General features: G+C 30.8%; 1 protein-coding gene across 5 annotated transcripts in view; it reads left to right on the forward strand.

The window, feature by feature from the left end:
* Window positions 1-24,904, forward strand: part of LOC134714701 (trichohyalin-like) — a 91,878-nt gene that overhangs the window by 4,968 nt on the left and 62,006 nt on the right. The window contains exons 2-4 of one of the 5 annotated variants that reach the window (XM_063576196.1): window positions 3,441-3,733; window positions 23,608-23,783; window positions 24,181-24,445. In XM_063576196.1, coding sequence (XP_063432266.1) covers window positions 3,479-3,733; window positions 23,608-23,783; window positions 24,181-24,445 — 696 coding nt within the window. In that variant the 5' untranslated portion in view covers window positions 3,441-3,478. Of the gene's footprint in view, window positions 1-3,440; window positions 3,734-4,504; window positions 4,786-6,796; window positions 6,931-15,494; window positions 15,869-23,607; window positions 23,784-24,180; window positions 24,446-24,904 lie in introns of those variants that run through there. The other 4 variants (XM_063576197.1, XM_063576201.1, XM_063576198.1 and 1 more) reach the window with 4 other exon arrangements.

Here is a 24,904-nt window from a genome sequence, read left to right on the forward strand (position 1 = left end):
TTTTATTATCTAGTACATTTTAATAGACCCATCGTATATTGCTATTTTTCATGTAACAATAACACCATGTAACCGTAGCCTCAGTAATTATTGTTACATTCGTAATTAATCGGTTCCTTATCCGCCTTTGAATTCCGGCATTTAGTCTCCTATGTAACAATAATATTTTTATTATTGTTACATTTCCATGTAACCGTAGCCAGTGCCTTTTTTTCTTTTTTAGCCAAGGCGTTGTCAGTTTACATGTGTTTTCTTTCTAAGAGTCTGAATGTCCTTCTTGTATCTTTTACCCCTCTTTTATAGATCATAAATTAATCAGGGCAAAATTTGGGCAGGGGAGCACGTTCCGAGGTATGAAGTGTAATTTCGGTGCCGTGATGGTAGAATAAGCGCGACAGTCACACCGAATACTGTGAATGCTACTTTGATACTGAGTAATTCACTCTGGGACAAATAAACCAGATAAGTTTACAACAGACGGACTCCGTGCTACTGAGTTAAATCCAAAAGATCTGCTTAAATGTCAAGGCCGTAGCGCATGTTCTTTTAAAGTGAGGCATTTCGCCGAGCGGAGCGAGGCGAAAAATTTTTGGGCCCTTTTTTTTTAGCGGGGTTCGGATGCATGAAACGGAAGAAGCTTATTTCAGCATTACTATCTAAAATAAAAAACCAAAAAATATATAACAGACTGAATGCGTTTTTTTTATTAGCTAGCCTAGTAAGTAACAAAACAAGTTTCAACTCTGTTGGTCAACCAAAACTTTCCGATTCTCCTATGACCTGTACTATCCAAAACCTTCAACACACGTCCTGATGTATATATATATATTTATGTCCAACAGCAAGTTATAAGCTTCTAAAAGACGAGAACATATTATAAGTTTTAAGTCTTTGGTCTGACCTACCGTTCGGGGTTCGAACCCACGGCCTACCGTAATATAATCAATGGAACACGCTAGCATACAACCAGACAATGCTAATGATAAATAATAAAACAAAGAAACACAAAAAAAATATTTTCAAACAATACCAAAAATATATTTCATGCTTTTATTAAAGATAAATAAAAATCATGAATTGCCTTATACATTAAAGACTTCCATATAAAAGGCGCTTCATGATTTTGTTTAAATTAATAATAAATAATCATTATTTTTTGGTCAATGAAATATTTTATCGATTTGCATTTGCGGCATTTTTGTTGTTCAGTGTGTAAACATTGGTAGATTCAAAAATAAACCAAGAAAGTTATAAGCCAGCATACTTATTGGGATGTTTACATTCACGAGTTTCCCTTTTCATATTTTTTTCTCTTTAAAGAACCCGTCTTCAACCAGTTTTGTAACGACATAAATAAGATTTGTTTCAATTTGTGTATTTTGATTTGTAATCGGGACACTTAGTTTTGTTACCGTCACCGCTATGCATGTAAAATAATTATATTCAGAATCGCTGCTGCAGATTGGAAACACTGTATGTAGTGTGCCGGTAAATAGTTTGAAACTTGAAACTCGCATATTGATAATGTAAAATACATGAAATTAAAAAAAATTGCCACTTCTAAAGTTTGATCGTCGTTTCAAAAGTGAGGCATTTGCCTCATTTGCCTCCATTACGCTACGGCCCTGAATGTGCGCACATTATGATGCTTATTCTTACTTTGTTTTAAGAAAGATGCTTGTTCTAAATTTGTAATAAGAAAACCTTTATAAAATAGTCCACATTTGCGACAATATATATAATCATCGGTCCAATGTGTGTCGATGGAGTATCATTGAGTAGCCTACCAACTTGAAAAAGGAAGTCCGCCAAAAGTCCGTTGGTCATGCTATGCGAACTGTCACATTCAGCTCTTTTACGTTTTGTCCTCAATTTCTTTTTTTTTTTACCAGTCGGACATAATCTTTTTATTTAAAAATAGCGTTCATATTTATTTAATTAGAATGTGTGCACTCGACTGGCCGATAATATTCGTCTCCGGAAATGACCGCTATGGTCCAATAGTTAGAATCGACTTAAAGCAGCATCATCCGTTAGAACAGAAAAAAGTCCTCATTTCATCGATAGACTAAATTGGGGCATCAGATACCTTCAATAACAAGAAAAACTGTCCCTTTGTGACTGTTAATCTATTCTATCTGCCTTATAACAGGTCAGACAGTAACAGAGTTTATATATGGAACCGTATCCTGTATCCACATGATAAACCACATTCTGTATATATTATATATTTTACTATATCTGCCAAATTATGCAAATATTCGAAGCAGGGGGCTGATGTAGCCAAAGAGGGTTCCAGTTCCAAACCCAGGATTAAGAGGGGGGGGGGGGGTGTTCCAACCATTAATCCTCATTCAAATGCAAGGTTTGTCCCAAAAAAGGGGGTTTAAAATTTGAAATCCCGAGGTCTTGAAATCCTAAAAAAGAATTCCCAGATCCCAAAAGGGTAAATCCTGAAATCCCGAGATTAAAAACACCTGATCCCGGAATTCTGATAAAGGTCCTATCCCCCCTCCTTTCTGGATCCGCAACTGCGAGGGTAACTTGGTCCAAATATTTAAGCCAATAAATTTATGGGTCTTCTTTTCTTTGTCATCTTCTGTTTCAAGACGTCATAATAATTTGGACTAGGATTTACTTTACAATCAAACTTTAAAACAGACCCTTCTATTCATAAGGAAAAAAAAAAGACATTATATCAAACCAAACCGTAATTAATCTTTATAAAATGATTGTAGATTACTCCATGAGAAATCAGCGTAATATGGTTCCAATTAATCCACTCTAGTCTAACCATTCATTGAAAATGGGAGTCTGTCAATTTTTCATATTCAATCATGTATGATTCCACATTAAAGTGGGTCTCATTGGGGTCTAAGCATGATGTGGGATTGCTGACTTTTTGTAAACATGACATTGACACATGACAGTCAAATTATTGTGCCGTGAAAACAGGAAATGAAGTCTAGTGGGACACAGGAATTTACCAAAAAAATGAGAAATTGCTTACGTACATGTATAGTGTAAGCGGGATAAGGGAATCTGACAAAACAGTAAGCATGATCTTGGATCAGAACCCTCCAATGAGACTCCCATTAAAGCCTACAATATTTAGAACAAAAGAACTTTTTCTTCAGTGTTTGTTTGTCTTGTATCACGAGTGTCATTCAACAAAACCAGAACTGAATCTAAGATATGTAGCATTTATTAGAAAGTGATTCACACTCACAGCCATATTGCTATACCATCTGAAGTACTATTAATATCAACCACAAGGTAAAAACATCCAACTACTAACAGATGTATATACAAACCACAAAAATAACCTATAAATGTTGTTTTTTTTCCACATACCAGAATTCAGTGGAACATGCAATCATGTATACATGTAAAAAACATAATAGAAAACTGACATACATGTACATTATAATATTTTTCAGGATGTTGGGCAGTTTGTTGTGATATTTCATTTAATAAGATGTTAGACTCAAAGAGGGTATCAACACCTGATCGTCCCTTCCACTCCAGAACTCTGTCAGAACCTAGAGGTCTACAAGGTAGTTCCCAAGATTTCTATTCTCCAGACGTATCTGCCATCAGAGCATCCACAGAGACCAGAAGTAGTTTACAGAGGTCATTGAAGGACGACAAGAGAAATGTTACGCTATCACAAGATTCTGGAATGTTCTCGTCTAGTTCAACTCTCAGGGAAATGTTTAGGAGTGCCAGAGAAGTAAGTAATGATTAATCCAGACTGTTGAGTAAACCAAAAACTTTATTCTTAGTTGGGTCTGTAGAGTGTTTATGATATTTAAACTTTATAACACATATTACAAGGAGAAAAAGATAGGGGTTTACTATTTCTAACAATCAACCAACAAAAGATAAATGCAATATTACCATGTGGAGAAAAAGATAACTAAAATTACAAGAAAAAACAAAATCACAAACCATATTATGTTATGTTTAAAATATGAATTGATTAAAAAATGTAGGTACAGTTTACTCTGCTTAAAAGTTAAACAACCATTATATTTCTTTTTAGTGTAAACTTTTGTTGAATTTTGCATTTAAAAAGAATTTATCAAAAGCAATAGTTAAAGTTTCTGTCCATGTTATACAAAAGACAACAATGATTCTATCTAGATTTTTCAATTTACGTATACAGTGCATGTGATTAAATTTCTCTTACTTTAACTACTGAAGTATATAACCATATTTATCAAACAAATTTCTAAATAATTGCTCTTGGTCTTCAATACTAATTTAATAAATTAGAAAGGAGGAAATTTACACCTTTTCAATATTTTGAATGTGATTTTTATGTTTAGAATGAAATGAAATAATTTATTGGTAGAATAGGTTAGATTGGTTGGTTGATCAAATATATAGAATCGTTGTATTCTAATATCAGTTTGTGTGAAGTTTTTATGGCAGTACCCCAATGGTAATTTATTCATATCAGTAATCTTTCAATAAGCTTATATCAACTTTTAATTCTATCAAGACATTAAGTTTGATTTCCTTTTTAAACAAAGATGGTAGACAAACATACGTTCGTGTTCTTACGGAGATTATCTTCTGTTAAAGACCTGTGATCACATTCACTAATTATCATGGACATTATGTAGTAAGATAGATTGGATGGAGTTTGTGTTGAATAAGTGATGACATTGTGTGATTCTTATGGAAGTATTTGTTGAAGGATATGGTTGTTATACATTGTGGGATGATTGTGCATTCTGTTTTGTTCAGGGTAAATCTGGAAGCTGCACTCATAAGCCAGTAAGTTGATGATCTATTTATAGAAACAGCTGAAATTTTATGAATTTAAAACGATACTGAGATATCTGCTATGCCTTATGAAATTCTTTTCTGTATAAGAAGGCATAATAATTACATATTTTGTCACGGATCAATTTATTCTGAGTGCATTAATGCCAATTAATTAACAGGTTTTCACCTGCAGTAAAACTTCTTTCTATTGTGCAACTATATATTAATTGAAGGATTACAAATAACAGTTAAACATTTTATAATCACTTTTGTACATACATTTTATATTTATATTTATAACTTGAAGAATTGGAAGAATTCAAGACTTACTTCTAAAAAGGGGAGATAATTTATGGAATTTAAAAGGCGAAATTTGTTAAGAAATTTAATCTGCAATTATTTGATTGATATGTAAGCCAAGCAAACACTCCATGTTAACTGCTTCATTGATTTCCATTCAAGTCATTAGTGTTTTGAAATTTAATCTCTGATTTAAGTGGCACTTCGTACTATTTATTTTATGTTTAAGTATTGCAATATTCTATTAGCATATAAAATTTAGGTCATTTAATTTTGTATGCTATGTACTTTATTAATGAAGAGATTGAGAAAGCTTAATGATATATATGTAGAAACAAGAGTACTTTGGATATGAGCATGCCTGTTTCACACGAGAATACTATTCCTGACCAAATAAGATCTTCTTACTTGTTGAACCTTAAGCAGAACAGATTTCAAATCATTTCATATGGAGCATTTGAGTTCTTGATTAACATGATATAAACATAAGGTTTTTGAGTGTTCCTTATACATATCCTTAAGAGTCAAAATGGATGCATTTCTGAGTTTAAATAGTGCTTGTTTTGAGTAACCATCAGAACAGACAAAACTTACAACTTTTATATTATTAGATAAGTTTTTAGTTGATGAATAATGGTTTTATGGGGTGTCAGCACACAATGTCTACTCTGCAGCAAAATTAAATGGCATGACTATTTTGACACCAAAGAGAGTTACATGATTTGGTCAGGGATATTTTATAAAAGATGCCAACATGGTTTATTAATAAAACTCTAGAGGAGTAAGTTCTGTAACGGCCATTATTTAGCCCTGAATATATAGTTCAATGTTACAAGATAAAAATGGTTTAAGTTAAATTAATGAGAAAGTTAAATAGAACTATTTGTGTCAACGTTTTATTAAAATAACTGATTTTTACATTCCAAAAAGGTCAAGAGAAGAGATTTTGCAAAATTTGACAAAATTGGCTGGATGATTTTAACTAAATTTAGGATAAGGAAACATAGAGTGGCCAGGCATCAACAAACTAAAAATTTGAGTCAGACATGCAGATTTACCCATTATCATTGATCATTAGTACTATTTGTGTTGTGATGAATAAAATGCATAATGTACATTTTCAACAAAAATGCTTATTTCCTATCTAGTCACAGCATTACTGTGATTCATTGAAATATTTGTCAATCAATCCTTATATGAAATTTAAGCTAATAACAAAAGGGTCTGTTTTAGGGCTTTACTGAACCTACTCCTTTGATGCATATGTATAAATCAAATGCAGACAAGATGTCATTTAAGAACAGAATGAAGTTTACACTTTTCTTTTTTAGATTCTTTGTATTCACCAAATAATTTCTTTTCTATATATTGATAACTTTCTACATTAGCCTAATTTTTGTCACCTGTTCATTTTTTACCAGTAACTGATATTGACACAAGATATTGATAGTTAGAATGACATATTTCACAAGTCACTGATTTAGTAACCCAGTCATGGTGTTTATTCCTCACCAGACTTTCACAACCTATCAATAATTAAAAATCTATATTTCATAATTCATAAATCATTACTTTTTACCTGTATTGTGTAAAAAGCAGCAAATTAACATTTTAAACGGCACAATAAAAGAATTTTTGCCATTCATTTTTCTTTAGAATGGATTTGTAAAGTATTGACACTGTATAAATGGAGCATTTATATCTACATTGATTATGTGTATTGGGTAGAAATGTTCTTATATGTCAGGAGGAAGTCTCTTTCATGATTTTGTGTATTGCATAGAAAGTACCTTTGAAGTTATTATCACTTAGCTGTGTTGAAGGATTTCTCTTAAACATCTGCCATTATAACAGGTCAGTTTTAATTGTTTTATTGGTCAATAGATACATTAGCAGGTTCTTTTGTTGCAATACATTAGAAATAATCAGTAGAATATTAACTTAAGTGCTGAAATCCTGCTTGTTTTATGGTTTACTTTTATTTCATTGACAAAAGATTAATATGGTAGTGTGTCACACTCTCAAAGCATAATCTGCTACTGGTGGTTTGAATTTTCATATTTTTTAGCATGACTTATATAACTAAATATTTATTAGGACTGTCGTTAGATGTTTATATAAAGATCCTGCCTGTTGCATAAACTGAATATAGACCGATTATGTGAATAAAAGAATGAATAGTTGTTTGAGAAGTCAAACAAAAAACTAACCAATATTATAGAAAGTTGAAACTTTTTTTTAGAAATATATAATATAGAGCAATTACTATCAGACAATGGGGTTACCTTTTCTTGTTTTTTGCCAAATTACAAAAAAGTTTAGAATGATCTTCTTCAGGATTTAAAACATTGGGGTAAAAAATATCCTCCCTGGATCAGAGACGTGTTGATTCAATGAAAAAGCAACAATTATTTTATTCTTCTTTAATACATATATGTCTTTAATATTGTATTGTTTAAGTTAAGTGAATTTCTAAAATTTATAATTATAAATTATCAAATTTATAGTGTTAAAATATTTCCAGCAAAATCTGAATTTTAGTTTTGAATTTAAAAGCATGTAACACATCCAAGATGTATTGCCATTAATTGGATTAAACACATCCAAAATAGTAACCTCTTATTTGATAAAACACATCCAAGATTGTAAATTAGTGATCCCTTATTTTGTTTGAACACATTCAAAATGGTGAACTTTTTTTGGTTGAATACATTAAAAAATGTCAAAAGATACCAAAGTTACACTCAAACACATAGATAAAAAATAAACTCAATGCCATTGCTAATAAAGAAAAAGACAGACAAACAATAGAACACAAGACACAACATAGAAAACTAAAGACTAAGCCACATGAATGCCACCAAAAACTAGGGATGATTTCAGGTGCTCTGGAAGGTAGTGATAGTAGTCACTTATTTGATTAAACACATCCAAGATAGTTTCCCAATATTTGATTGAATACATTAAGAGAATGGCCTCTTATATGAATGAACACATCCAAGAAAGTGGCATCCTTATATAATTTAACACATCTAAGATTTGGCCCCCTCACCTATGCCTTTTGGATGTATCACATCCAAGATAGTGGCGCCTTACTTGATTATACACATCAAAATTGAAGCCCTCTCATTTGATTTATTACATCAAAGATTGTGGCCCCTTTTTAAATAAGACTCATCCAAGCTAGTGGCCTCTTATTTGATTACTAGTAAATACATCCAAGATTGTGGAACCTTATTTGATAAAACACATGCAGGATAGTTGCCCTTTAAATGATTGAACACATCTAAGATATTGCCCCCTATTTAATTAACACATCCAAGAGAGTGGCCCCTTACATGATTTAACACATCTAAGATAAAGGCCCCCTATTTGATAGAACACATTCAAGATGGTGACCCCTTAGTCGATTAAACACATCTAAGATAATGACCCCTTATTTGATTAAACACATTCAAGATAATGGCCACTTTTTATGTGAACACATCCAATTTAGTTGCCCTTTATGTGATTGAACACACCAAAGATAATGCCCTCCATTTGATTAAACACATCAAAGAGAGTGGCCTCTTATTTAAATGAACACATCCCACATAGTTGCCCCTTCTATGATTGATTGAACACACCCATGGTCCTTTAAATTATCATTTGGATGCATTGTTTGAAGGGTTTTAAATATAGTGCAACAGTTTTTGGAAAGATTAGAACTTGTTCTAAATCTTTACTTAGGCACCACCCTCCCTAAGAACAGGACAGGTTAGCTACTGTTACTAAATGTATTCACACTAAAATATAGTTCCCTATAGTTCTCATGTATGTGCACATAATACACAAATACACTGAAAAAACTGGGTCTATTATTGGAGCAGTTCATTGAAGAACGTATGTCATTAAGGTGTGTTGATGTTTTAAAAACATTTTGATTAGGTAAGTGTGTATTGATTCAACTAGTATGATTGACAACTCTCATTATCACTAAACAATCAGAGACAAGGTGGACCTTTAATTACAATGCCCCACCTCCTAAACTGCCAATCAAATTGACCACATTACCTATCAACCTCAGTCTTACATAATTATACAGACCACTGCAATATGCATCTAATTCTTAATACACAGGTATTTGACCTCATAATTGATTACACAAATGTGTGTATTATTTGTTTGATATTGATAAGGATGATAGATTTATTTATTGCCAATTACTTTTGATCTACATTACATAAAGTTATTCTGTAAATTATATCTGAAAGATAAATGAGTAATGGATTAACAAGATCTTAAAAAAATGAAATATGAATATACATATGAATATATAAAAGGCATTCAAGTATGGCATATAATTTACTTGATGAACTTCCAATAATCATCTATAATTAATCAACAATTTAGATTAGTTCACTTTTTTTATCAGGAATTGGCTTGAAACAGTTTTAAAATTTATCAACTTTTAATCATAACAAACCATTGTTTATTAGTTTATTTCCCATCAATCATTATGTCTATTTTAGTCATTTGATTTTTTATTAGAAGTATATATATATTTTTGCAATCAAGAAAGAATCCACATTTCAATAAAATTAATTTTTTTTATATAATTAGCTCCAATGAAAAATAAGATTGAAAATGCCCTGTGTTGAAAAATACATTAAAATTTGATCAAAAGGCACTCTAAAACTTTTAATTTGCAATGCCATGTAACCTCTTTTTCTACTTACAAAATGCCTCAAAACAGCATTTTTAGATTATTTCTGTTGGCACTTTAAAGATGTTAGCTGTTGGTCTAAATTTATGTCTTACAAGGATATTTGGTAACATTTACTAGAAGAATTTTTGCATTTTTTTGTTTTTTTGAAACATGTTCAGAACCGGCAACATAATTTCAATTAGATATGAACTGCAGTTTAAATAAAATTGTGCAAATTTAGAGACCCATATTATTTAATTTGAGCTCATTTTATCCTTATACTGGAAAAGCAAGTTTCCTTCTAAAGAACTGCTGTAAATGCAATTTTCAGCAATAGTGTTTTAAAATAAATGTTCATTTTTCCCCACCGTACCTTTATATGAAATAATTCAAACTACTGTTCTAATCTTTCCATGAGTGATATCCATCACTTTGATTTCAGTAGTTTGTCATATTAATCTCACTCTTAAGTGAAATTTGACATTTAACGGTAATTTGCTACAGTTTATATCTTCTTACTTGTATGATCTTGTACAAAACACGCGGATTTGTTGTCAGGATTTCTTACTTTTTAATTAAAATCCTTTTTCAGTTTTATGGGTTTGAATTAATGTACATCACATAAAACTTCAAATGGCTTTAAAAAAGATTTTAAATTTTGAATAGGTTGTAAATAAGAAGTAAGATGTTAAAATACCTGCCAATACAGAGTCATAAAGAATGTTTGAGTTGTCTATATAACTCTCTTACTGTAACCTCTTTCCAGTCTGAGGGTGGAAGTAATTTTGATATTGGTTATCTGGGGATATTTATGGGTTTAATAGACATACATATATGTATTTGTAATTTTATTTTTTTCTAACAGAGATTTAAAATAGTGAATAATGTGCAGTTAATAGTAGGTTAATGTTTATTCTGATAAAACTCATAAATCTTCTTCTTTTATAAATTTTAAACCATGCTATGATTTAGATTTGGTTTGTAAAGAACAGTTTGATAATCAGAACTCAATTTGCAAGTACTGCTTATTTCACAAGTGCACTGGCATTAAACTAGACATGTCACTGGACTAAATTGAATCTAATTGAAAAGTTTTAAATTGACAGATTATTGAATTGTTTGTCCTGCTTCGATCTTGAAAAATAATTCCTTTAATGTCATATTTGTGTAGTAGTAATCAAACAGACCTTGATAGATTTCTTATTAATATGTAATAACAGAGGTGGAAAGTCAATATTGATAAAGTAAATTGTGGACTAAGTTTAAAAATTTTAACAAATATTTGAATTTTGTTTTTGCAAAACCTGTATTATAATTGAAAGATAGGAGTAATGTACTTAAATATAAATAAGTTTTTTTGTTCTTTTTGTCGAGCCTTCGACTTTAGTAAAAAAAAGCGAAACACAGCGATCCTACATTCCGTCGGTGGCGTAATCCACAAATATTTACTATGTGGTTAAGTTTTTGTAATTTTAATAACTTCCTTAAACTATCCTGGATTTCTACAAAACTTGAACATTATGTTCATAAGATAGTATCCAGAAGTAAATTTTATAAAAAAAAAACCCCATTTTTTCCATATTTTACTTATAAATGTTTTCTTCCTAAAGTTTTTAAAACATTTATTAGATTCATAAACTATTTGGGATTTTTACCAAACTTGGACAGAAGCTTCTTACAATCAAAAAATATTATGGATATGGAATATTTTTATTGATTTTTTTCCTCTTTTTTGTAGAGTTTGTGATTAGCAGCAAAAGTAGGGGAGACACTGGGTTCCGGGGAACCCTTATAAATTTTTATTTATTTTTTAGTTGTTGTTTTTTTTATAGTATTCCACCTTATATTCTATCATCGGATCCAAGGGATTTTGTGTAGTCACTAAAATCATAAAGAAAGAAGTTTCTGATCTCCAAGAATTTTAGATGCACACTTAAAATACGATTAAAAATTAAAAAAACTTAAGTCAGGACAATGTGGTAATATTCGTTGAATACATGAAACTAAATTATTATGTTTAGATTTTAGATTTTGATTTGCTCAATTGATTTTACTTTATCATGTTATTCAGTCTTACAAACTTTTCAGGTTGAAGTACACTGAAATTGCATACAAACAGTTGGTTAGATAAGTTTGTAAGTCTGTGATTATTCAGAATTATGGAAAATTATGTATAATTTATTATTTCAAGGATTAAAATATATTTATATAATTGTCAGATTTTTAAATAAGTACTTATACAGTTGAATGAAATCTGTAAGATCTTAGGAAAGGACCTCCACTAATCTATGAAAATGTTTACAACGTTTATATAATAAACTAATTAAAATTGGAATTTAAAAAAAATCAATGGTAGTACATTTGTATATTAATAAAGCTATAGGTAAAGATTTTACTTCATTTTAAATTTAAATCGTATGCATTATGTCAAATTTTACTAATTATTATTTATAAGAATATATAAAGTTGGTCACTTAAACCTTAATTTCTATGACCAAGTCAAAATTTTAGCATGGTCAATATGAGCCAGATAAATATTAAATAATGAAATCTGTTGGAAAAAATCCTAAAGCAAAATGTGTCTGATTTTTATGCCCTAACTACGATAGTAGAGGGGCATTATGTTTTCTGGTCTGTGGGTATGTTTGTCCATCCATCTGTATGTTCGTCCGTTCGTCTGTCCAGTTTCAGGTTAAAGTTTTTGGTCGAGGTAGTTTTTGATGAAGTTGAAGTCCAATTAACCTGAAACTTAGTATATATGTTCCTTATGATATGATCTTTCTAATTTTATTGTCAAATTAGAGTTCTGACCCCAGGTTTACGGTCCACTGAACATAGAAAATGATAGTGCGATTGGGGCATCCGTGTACTGGGGACACATTCTTGTTGTAGATGGATATGTTTTACAAAATTATAGTAAAATCAATTAAAATTGTGCTGGTTACAAGTATTATGCATAAAAGCATTTGTCACAAAGGCTTTGTCAAAATATAGTATGAATTCTGTCATAATAGCAAATAAAAGAAGCAAAATATGGTGCTTAAATGGTTTTAATGATTGAGTTTATGGACACATGTGACCTTAGGTTGAGAGTCATGACTTCTTTGTATCTATTTAAAGTTGTATATATGGTGTTGAAATGTTAATACACACCAATATTAAAAGTCAGATTTAAGAATAGAAGAACACTATGGGGGCATGATTTATATTATCTGCTTGGTTCATTAAATATAAAGGTGTTAAACTGTTTACCTTAAATCTTTTGTACTGGCTTATCCTTTGCCTAATCACCCTGGACAAGGATAAAAAAAATCGGTAGAAATAAAACCGTACTGATTCACTGACCACTTTAGCCATTTGCTGCTTATGTCTTTCAAGTACTTCAGCAGTTCATATCCCCTTTCAAGCAGCTTAATAAATTATAGCCACTTTTCTATTTTGCTATAGAGAAAAGGAAAGGTGATATGAGTCTTATCCACCAGAGACTAAAAGATGAGCATATAAACAACTGCCTGCAACTTAGGCCTGCTTATTTTTGTTACGTTGCTTATCAAACATTTTTATTCAACCACATACATCCTCCACTGTATAAATTATTTGATACACTTGTATGGTCTGTAATAGATTATGGTGCCTCTATATGGGGAACACGTGATTTTTCATGTATAAATAGTATTAAAAATAGAGCCATGCGTTTTTTCATGGGTGTAGGAAAATACACGCCTAATATGTCTTTGTATGGCGACATGGGCTGGATGCCATGTAAAACCAAACAGTGGACTAGTGTTTTTAGAAACTGGACACATTTTAATAAAATGAATGATGATAGAGTAAATAAAAAATTGTTTATATGGGGTAACACATGTAAAAAAGTAAAAAATTGGCATTTTAGAGTAAAAAATAAGTTTAAAGAACTTGATATGGAATACTTGTGCAATGGTGCTATTTTGAACAAGGATTTAGTTAAGAATATTGAAAATGTATGTTTTGAAAAATTTAAGGGAGAATGGTATGACAAGATTATGTCAGATGATAAAAATAAATTATGTACATATAGAATGTTTAAAAATGTATATGGCGTAGAAAATTATTTAATTTTTAATATACCAGGTTGATACAGGAGTGCTTTAGCAAAATTTAGATGCGGTGTAGCACCCATCAGAATTGAAACTGGTCGTTGTGAGAATATTGATATTGAAAATAGATTATGTTTTAACTACTGATGACGTTGAAGATGAAAAACATGTTTAGGGTTGAGATCTCATAAACATGTTTAACCCCGCCACAATTTTGCGCCTGTCCCAAGTCAGGAGCCTCTGGCCTTTGTTAGTCTTGTATGATTTTAAATTTTAGTTTCTTGTGTATAATTCGGAGTTTAGTATGACGTCCATTATCACTGTACTATTATGCATATTTTAGGGGCCAGCTGAAGGACACCTACGGGTGCGGGAATTCTCGCTACATTGAAGACCCATTGGTTGCCTTCGGCTGTTGTTTGCTCTATGGTCGGGTGGTTGTCGCTTTGACATATTCACCATTTCCTTTCTTAATTTTATTTGTTAAACTGTCCTGTATATTCAGAGATTCGTAATGTTATTTTTAACCATGCTAGTATTGTTGATGAGAATTTTTTACATATGTCTGATAATGAGAAATTTATATTTCTTTTTACAAATGAAAATATGGTATTTTATACTGCCAAAATCTGCTATGAAATTTTAATAAAGCGAAAATGTATTTTATATTAGTGATAGTTGACTTAAGTTGTATTTGTATTATAATTTTGAAAAAAATTGTTTTATAGTCTCTCATAACTCTTTATAGAGTGGCTCTTGTTGTTAATTTGTGTTTTAAAAAGCTGTATATTTTATATGTAACAAGTGGTGAGACTTTAATAAAGTATTTGTCTTGTCTTGTCTTGTCTTGTATAATAATGAAGATATTTAATAAGTCAATTTTCTATGAAGTTTGACATATGAAAAATTATAATAGAGAAGCAACAATACTATTATATCAGAAATTATTGCATAAATTTATTGCGAATTTTAAAGAAGGGACAAAAATGCAAGATTAATCATTTAGATTTTAGGAAAACCTGCATACAGATATTTTGCATCAGTATTTACACATTTTACAGTAAATGTTTTAAAAAAAAAGTGACCCAACTGCATATATATGTCTGTGTCAGATATGTCTGAATTTTATGTACCTTAAAGGAAATTGTTAATAAGTTTTCACAATGTGCTGTTATTGTAGTGTCCACGTTACAATATAGATAATAACTTGAATAATTCTATAAATTCTTTAATATAAAAATATTTTAATTCATTGTATTATTTTTCAGACAATCTAGAATATAAGGCAACTATATTGTAAAATAAGCCACCCATTCAAACGAAAAAAAGGTTTGAAATAATTACTAGATTTGACATTTTTATTAATTCGGAATATAAGCTACAGTAAATAGTTATCTAAGTTTGATATGAATATAACTTATCCACAGACAATTTACTAAGTTTCAAATTACTTATTAGATAAATTCTATATGTATAATTTTTTTCAACAATGATCTATATATTTCATATGACATTAAGTTAAGACCTTTAAAATTGGGCTCTAGGTAATTCATCTTTATAATTAGCCAGGTAATCAATTGTAGGGTATCATTTAAATAATCGCAGTATTTATATATTGACTGGTATATATTGTTTACCAAGTTGTGTATTGGGTCTGCCACTTTTTCCTCGGTTATGTTGAGCGTGTCGGAACACATCCCTTTAATAAAATCAATTCTGTAGTTCAACGTGTTATCAAAGAAGATTATAGTAGGGACAGAATAAGTGCTACTGGTATAGGAACTTTCTACATGTGAATGCAAAATATTACATTTTGAAATTCTTTATTGGATAATATTTAATAAAAAATTTGTCACAGTTTGGAACATTAAAGAAAGTGGAAAAATAGTTGTAATATTGTTTGAAGAGGGGTAATGAAGTGAAAAATAGAAGATTAAAGCAGATAACTGATAGGATGTGCATTCCAATGGATGTGTATTGCAGTTAGTACATGTTTTTATCACCTGTGATACAGGTAAACGGTTGTTAGGTAAGAATGTATTATTTTGAGGAAGTTTAATGGTATTATAAGTAAAGAGAGTTATGTCATTGTTCAATGTCATGTTCATACTATAATACATGCTAAATACTTGTAGGTTTTATTTAGGTATGGGAAAGAAACATTTTAAATGTTTATTTTATTATTTTTATAAAACTGCATAGAATTTATCATTACATTTGTTAAAAAGATTGAAATTTCAGTTTTAAACACATTATTCTACTTTGATAAAAATAAGTTAACTTTCAGTAAAATAAAACTAAATTTGGTTATACATGTATTGTTTTCATCGAATAAAATAGGAGGCCTCGGTGGCCAAGTTGTCTAAGTAGCTTCCTCCACCAAATAAAACTGGCCACCACGAAATAGCTAAATGCGGTGCTTAAAAGTGGCGTTAAAACACCAAAAATATAAAAAATCAAATCGAATGAAACATCACATGTCTTCATTCAAGATATACCAAAAATAAGTACAGATATACACAATTTTCAGGGATATAACTGTTTGTCATTTAGTTTTGGTCGAATAAAATTATTATTCCAAAAGAAATCGAGAATCTACAGTAAAAGAATCCTATTACATTAGATACCATATATTAAGCAAATTCTAAAAAAGTATTACAGTAACAAAATAATGTGTTAGGTAAATAGTAATCTACTCTACCAAAGAAACAAAGATAAAAACAATCTCTCAAAACTTCAAACTTTAAAACTAGAATGGAACCCCTTTAAAGGAGGGACTGGGAGGGATAAAAATAATAAGTTTCCTAAATTTTGAAATGAAATTGCTTACTGAACATGCTGAAGCTATGTTAGCACAAAGCTGAAACTATACAAACTAATAACCTTATTGAACTATTGTGCATGTCCAAATATTAAAATATTCGTACCTTGTCATAATTATGCCAGTTTTTTACATTTAATATGAAATAATGAAAGATTTTTCACAAATCTCACATTTTTGCCCCACCTACAATAGTAGAGGACCTGTCCATCCTTTCATACAATAGCAGAGGGGCATTATGTTTCTGGTCTATGGGTCTATTCATCAGTCTGTTCGTCCTTTCTTCTGTCTGTCCTGCTTCAGGTTACAGTTTCTGTTCCCATTAGTTTTTGATGAAGTTGAAGTCCAATCTACGTGAAACTTAGTACACATGTTCCCTATGATAGGATCTTTCTGATTTTAATGCAAAATTAGAGATTTGACCCCAGTTTCACAGTCCACTGAACATAAAAATGATAGTGTGAGTGGGGCACCCATGTACCATGGACACATTCTTGTTATCAATAAAAAATACACTGAGGGATTTATGACTGAAATGTTCTCTTATTTGCAAGTTTTGTTCTGGAAAGTTGAGTTTCAAATGTTTGCTCAAGTTAGAAACTAATAGATAGAACAATTGATGGCTTAATGGAAAGCTTTTGTATCCTGTAAGAACTATAGCTACTAATATCTCTCTACCAGTGAGAATCAATGATATTTTACTTATATCTCTACATGGAGTTGATTACTTTACTAGGCTATAGACACATTATGTGTTATTTCTACCAGCTTTTGTTAAGATATACTGGTATAATTGAGTGAATTTATAAATATTTTATCTACTTCTAAAATCTATGTTGTAAAGTTTAATCTTTATTGAAAATATTGATTAGTGGCACCTAGGTTTTTAGCTGTGGTGGTGCAAAGAACTTGATCACCTTGATACTATCAGGGATTACATAACTTATGTATTAAGCAGAAGTTTGAGTTACTTCAGGTTAAATGTTTAATTAAAAATTCTGTCAGGATATCATATTTGCAAACAGGATATTAAATTTAATGAAATGGATTTAAGCTTTTACCTTAATTTTCCATCTTTTATCAACAAAATATTGATTATATCAGTTTTGTAGAAACTACTTAGCTCATGTTATATCAAGTTTATAATGTGTGATTAAAAACTGTTAGGTTTAGTTATGTCATACATTCTAGACAAATTTAAAGTTATCAATGCCACAGTTTTCATGTTTTATGTACAATATATTGATTTCAGTTTTGTTTTAGAAGAATTTCAAATGTGTAAAAATCTTGGGAGATAGAACAGTGGGGCGTAAAGGGGGATATCTGCGAAATAAAATTGAAATTTCACGATGAACGAACAATTAAAAGTGTCTTGCACTTTGATCTTTTTACCAATTTCACGAAACATGTTGAATTACAAACCTTTTTCACGTCTGCACATGAAATAAAAATGGCAAAACATGTTGCACGAAAATAACCCTTTAACACCCCCAGAACAGTTTGCCTATATTCAAATTATGACAGAGACAATTGTCAAAATCAAAATAAAACTGTAATTTTTATTAATTGCTTTTTTTATCATTGTTAATTTCAAGAATTTGTTTTTAAAAAAATTACCTGACATTTTTTTCTCTTATCTGTATTTTTTTATGATTACGGTTTTAGTTTGATTTACAAAAAAAACCCAACTGTTTGGTGATTTCAAGTTATAGAGTTTGTTTTATTGTCATGTAAGGTTACTGTCCGCTTGATGTATATCCCACAAATATCCCTTTCAAATAGATCATTGGTTTAATTTTGCTTCTATATGAAGTTTATTAGGACTGGTGTGTTATTACTTTATTGGGAATATGATCAAATATTACCCAGTTTTTATGTTTACTCAGTCAGTTATAGAGACCAATAGACCTACTTATAAATCCTTAATACAGATGGCATATGGACAATTTATGACATAAACATTTTATATAGTAGTTACATTTGATCTAATACAAGATAACTGTCTCAGACTACTTAGAGAGGCGTTTATACATTTCTGTAAATGAGATTTTGTCATGCAAAATTAAAGTAGTATGGATTTTTTTCATGTTACCTACAAATCCAATGACACAATATCTTCTATACATGTAGGCTCAATGTTATTGCACCATATATTTAATTTCTTGGAGATTGTTCTGATGTCCTATAGCAGATGATTTTGCTTGATTTTTTAATGGGTATAGAACTTCTAAAAGGAAACAAATCAAACAGAGACAAACCCCGGGTAATAATCTTCATATGGAAATAATATTTTTTATTTGTTAATAACATTGATTTTGGATTTCCCGTAACCAATGTCGGAATAATGCATGGTTCATATTGAGATGGATGATAATCTTACACTCATCTCCTTTTAAAATTGCTCATATTCCTGAGGAAGGGGAAAATGCATTAAAAGGGAAATCGAACTCTCAAAACATTGAACAGAACAATAGACTACATTAACAGTTTTGTGTCTTATTTTATATGACCGCAAAAAAAATTTGGGGATTGTATAATGGTATGATGTTGTCGTGGTCATCTGCATTGTCTGCGTCATCCGAAAACACATTTGGTGTCTGGACAATAACTTAACTCTTTACCATTCGGCAAAAATTGCACTATTTTTGCCGCAGAGGAACGATCAAATTTCAATCATTCATAACTTTCTTGTTACTGTTAGTAGACTTATCAACTAAGACTTTTTATAGAAAACAGTTTTTCAGTATTATTAATGAAAGGTTGGTAATTTTTTTTGCGGTCATGTTTGATCACGTGATAATCAGTCCAATGTCACGTGACAACAACAAAAAAATCGGAAAATTGTAAAATTTCGATTCAAAATGTACTTTTTTGTAGTTTATTTATGGAAATAGTATCAACAGAGCATTCAAATACAATGTTAGGAATAACATCTCCACGAAAAAGAACCCTCAATGGTCTATTTATGTGAGAAACAGCAATTTTTATAGCCAAACATGCTATGTGGTGATTTGGGTCAAAATTGCTATTTTCGAGCTTTTGGGGTAAAAAACGTAGCTCAACTGTGCAACTGAAGTGCATCCACACGTTTATCCCCACAATCATTTAAAGGGCAGAAAACCAAAAATCTGGCAGCCTCAGCATCCCTTAGTTACCGATTTGTAATAGATTATCTTAATATGTACGTCTCTATTATTCTATAAACGACTGTAGCTAAAAAACAGACAATTTACTTTGTCACAAGGAAAAAGGCATTTTTAATTTGACATTAGAATTAAATTAAAGTCAAGTCAAGATATTTAATATTGGTGTTGGTTTTTTTTTAACCGTACATTCACCATTGCGGGATGCGAACTCAGATCGCTTGATTACTAGCCTTAGATGCATCCCCTCAGCTACGGAGGCAGACAGTTAAATTCGATTAAATTCATACTTATTTTCAATGTTATTTATAATATTTATTTATAAGTTGACCATTTACACACAAATATTAGATTATAATAAGATACTAAGAAAGACGTCAAAACTGCATTTTTTTTACATTTTTAAAACAACACACAATGTGGAATGGTGTGTGAACCCGGGGACAATAGGGAAGAGGGTGGAAAAGGGGGGGGGGTACTTATGATTTAGAGTCAAAACCAAGTAACACAAGTTGTAAGAAATGCATTTTGTTTATACTATTTGGCCTCTGGAACAACAATATGCACGTTTTAAGTGGTATTGGCAGAAATTCTAAGAAATAGTTGCTGAAAGTTACTGACATATTGACCATGTTAACTGTTTGTATCCGTTTTTCGTAGAAACTAATCATAAGAAAACTTATTGAACCTTCATTTTATAAAGCTCAAAACATAACTGAAAGAAAACAATCCATTAAGAACCGATTTTTGCAGTTTATAGAAACCAAACACAATGTTTCGATAATTCAAGATTTACACAATCCTAAAGTTTTTTCTACAAAATTTTAGCAGATTTTTAAAAAAACGACGATAGTTTAATTGCTTTATTTTACCATAAAGATCAACCCCAAAATACACAACTGGCATTTTAATGTGTAGCTGAGACTCACAGGTTTCATTTAAGCCCTTGGTGAAATCTGTTGATAGTCAAATGACAGAGAACTTAAGGTTTTAATCTAAATTTTACGCAAAAAAGTGCTTATGACCCGAATTCGGGTCATAGGAACGGTAAAGAGTTAAGTTAATGTGAATGGATTTCTTTGAAATTTAATAGGAAGGTTCAAAACCACATAAGGAAGGTTGAGATTGATTTTGGGGATGATGGCTCCAACCATTAAGAAATTAGGGGCCCAAAAGGGCCCAAAGAAGCATTATCTACTTTTAGGATAATAACTTGTGTTTAAGTATTTCAATTGCTCTGAATTTGTACCACTATGTTTAATACCTTAAGAAGAAGATTCGAATACTTTTTGGGGGTTACGGTGCTAATAGTTTAGGGGTAAAGGGCCAAAAAGGGACCAAAAACAAGCATTTCTGTAGTTTCTGTACAATAACTTGCATGTAAGTGTATGGATTTCTCTGACATTGTACCACAACTCACAAAAGGAAGACAGGGATTGATTTTAGGGGTTATTGCTCCATTCATGCAGGAATTAGGGTCCAAAAAGGGCTAAAAACAAGCAGTCTTTTCTAGTTTCTGAACTATAACTTTTGTTTAAGTGTACAGATCTCTCTGAAATTGTACTACAAGGTTCCATATACTACAATGAAAAGGCTGGAATCGAGTTTTGGAGTAATTATTCTAAGGGGGGATTCAAAAAGTTTTTAAAGGGTTCAAGTTTTTTCTCTTCAAAACTTCAAAAAGTTTTAAGAAGAAATCTTTAATTGCACAGTATCTTGACATTTGTTTTGTGTCAGAAACCTATATAATGTCAAAAATTTGATCAAAACCTAAATTCAGAAATCAAGCTTGAATGTTGTGTCCATACTTGCCCCAACTGTTCTGTCTCGGACCTCTGTGGTCGTAAAAAAGTTGCGCCCTGCGGAAAACCTGGTTTTACTTAGATTTCACATGATAACTAGATTTTTTTTAAATTTTACTATGCTTAACAATCTTTAGCTAATGCAACAAAACTATCTGAACTGTGAATTCAATGTTAGAAATAGTTGAAAAATATAGGTTGTATGATGACAAAGGGATAAGATAAAAATATATTATGATGTCCATATATAGTATATCTTGTCCAACAAATATTTTCATAACACTATTCTCAGGATCTACTGAATAAATTGACCTCATATTTTTGCACTATGTTAGAAGCCCATTGGTTCAGCCTTGGGTGGTTCTCTGCTTTTTGGTTGGGTTGTCTCTTTGTCACATTCTCTGTTTCTATTCTTAATATCGTCTTGTTATAAAATGTAAAAAAAAAATAGAAATAGAAAAGCAATTGTCCAGTGCTTTGCATAGTAAAAAATTTACAAATTGATCATTTATAGTTTTTTATACGTTTGTTCCTGGTATATCACCCTTTGACTTGAGCTTATACTGTTTATATTGATGAGGGAGTTTTAGGTTGATGCTGTGGACTCACATATAGAATCCATATAGTCATTTGATATGAATGTTTCTTTTATAGTAGTTCCCAGGTACTTCTTCTTGTGAAAGTCTTATATTTTAGTCAGTATGTGTCGTGTTATCTACTTTACAGAAGATAGGAAATATTTGTTGACTTGTTTCGGCAGAATAAGGTGACAGAGTTGACTTAGGTTTAAATGTAATTATTGATGGACCATTAGATATGATATATACAAAATATTTCATTTCATACAAATCTATCTACCCATGAGAGAATCTTAAAAGGATTGATAAGTTTGCATTGAGATTAAAAAATTTAAATGTCACCTAGAATTCGATGGCGGTGACACAAGTCAAAATGTAAAACTTGAAACAAAATCAAATATTCCTTTTGTTGATTGATTGCTGTAGACCAACAGTTTAGAATGTGTTTAGTGTTTTTAAAATACCAAGGCAAATGTTGAAATTTCACACCTCTAACCATTTAAAGATAAAGGATTTTAGATTGGTAGATAAATGGTTTTCATTGATACAAGATTGGACCTGATGTATGATAACTAAGTGATCATTTTCAGTGTGAATTGTTAAGTATAATAGGAAGAAAGCATTGTAATGTGATAGATTGTTAGGTTACAATACAGAGGGGTTTTCCTAGTTGCAATAAGGTGGTCTAAGTTTACATGCCGTATATTTTTTTCACAAATGAAAGCTTCTGGTTTTATTATACAAATGAAAATTTAAATGAAATTTACAGCAAAACTCCTTTAAATATATTTCTTTACATATCATTGTTAACTCTATTGTGTATTTGATATATGTAAGATGTAGATGTGTAATGCACTGGCTACCTAACAACATAATAGGTTTCAATTATTTACAATCAAATACCAAAATGTCAGATTTCACCTCCACTAAGACTTATTAAAGTTCTTTAAAGTTATTGGAGATATTGTGCAATAAATATAAATGTGTTACATGTACAAATGTCCTTAAAATTTGTATCAGGTAGTACATGTAAAATTGAGAATGGAAACATGTATATGTTTTTACATTCAAGCTGTGAACTAAACATTTTTTTTCTCTGATTTTTCTATTACCTAGTCATAGCTTTAACCATGTTAAGATTGTCTTGTAAGTCACACTATTTTATACTCGAGTTGTGTGTCACCACCGAGTTTAGACATTAGAAAACAAGAAGCTAAGAAATTGCTGTAAATTATATCAATTCGTTAACCTTGGCTGTGATTTTCATTCATTCATCCTTTCATATTACTCCTTATTATCTCTGGGATAACTCTGAGCCATGCTGTTCATGAACAATTCAAGGTGACTTTTTATATAGTTTTAGTGATTTTAAAGTTGAATAAATTTTACAATAGGTTGATATATTACTGTTTTATATTTTACAGATAGATAGCACCCCCTCAGGGGAACAGAGGGAGGAGATGCAAGGTTACCACAATGGTCCTGAGATGCAGGGCTATCACAATGGTTCCCTTAATTTCAGTCCACGACATTCACAGATCAAAAGTGTACACGATTCATTTAACTCTGGTGTGTTCCCAGATTCTGACAGTGGATTCAGGTAAATAATTGGGAGGATATTTCTAGACAAAAAAAATACCTACTACAATTTTATTTGAAAAAAATATGGAAAATGTTAAAATGTGGCACATTGAAACATCTTGCTCAAGGATCTGTGCAGTAAGTTAACTAAAAGTACACAGACAAAAAAAATGTGTCCAGTGCAAGTATATGTAGTCAGACCTTGTATGGCATTAATAGTTTGTTTTATGCAGTTTTCTGATCCTCTGCTAAAAAAATATTTTTACAAAGAAAGAACACTTCTATACGTGAAAGTTTATTTGTCAAATGTTTTCATGTTTTATGCCGAAAATAATGAAACTACATAAAATACTTGAGTAAACCCTACAAGGCTTAGAAATCTAAATATTCATTACATATATCTAATTTGTTTTCAGTTCTAGTCTAAAGACCAGAATGTACCCTGAAGATTATAGTCCAAGGGGAGGTTCACCAGATCCAGGTCCAGCTGCTGGAGCCATGGTCAGGGCCCGCTCAATGTCACGTCTCAACTCAACATTCTCATCACAAGACTTAACACCTCATGATCATCCATATGTGTTTAACCGATCGGTGCGCAATCTAAAAACAACGCTAGAAGACAGTGAAAACAGACGAGTGGTGTTAATGCACAAACTGAAAGAGGCACAAGACACTCTAGATGTAAGTTGTTAATCTACTTTTCATGTCTTTAAATTTGAATGTTTCTGTCAGATCACTGAAATTCATTATTCCAATGGTCGAAAACAGAAAGTTACATTTGAAATAGTTTGAGGCTGTTGAATCAAAACATATTTTGTAGGGAACTAAGATATATTTTGCTATTATTTTTAGATGTATTTTGGCTGTAAAGTTTCACACAGTTTATAGTTATGCATCATCCTTAACTTTCAATTGAGTTTACTGATGAAGTTAAATCCAGAAAATTTCTTGGGACCCACATTTTTTTTTCAATTTCTACATCTTATTTCTTTGTCAATGTAATGATCCCAATGTTATTTGCACTATGAACATAGGGTACTTTTGTAAAGAATTTGTATGTGGACTAGAAAGTAAATATAAGATATAATGTGAATACTATCAGTTAAATGCTTGGTATCCAATTGATATTCTTGTTCTACC

The sequence above is a fragment of the Mytilus trossulus genome, chromosome 4 (assembly GCF_036588685.1).
Source record: "Mytilus trossulus isolate FHL-02 chromosome 4, PNRI_Mtr1.1.1.hap1, whole genome shotgun sequence".
NCBI classification, from domain to species: Eukaryota; Metazoa; Mollusca; class Bivalvia; order Mytilida; family Mytilidae; genus Mytilus; species Mytilus trossulus.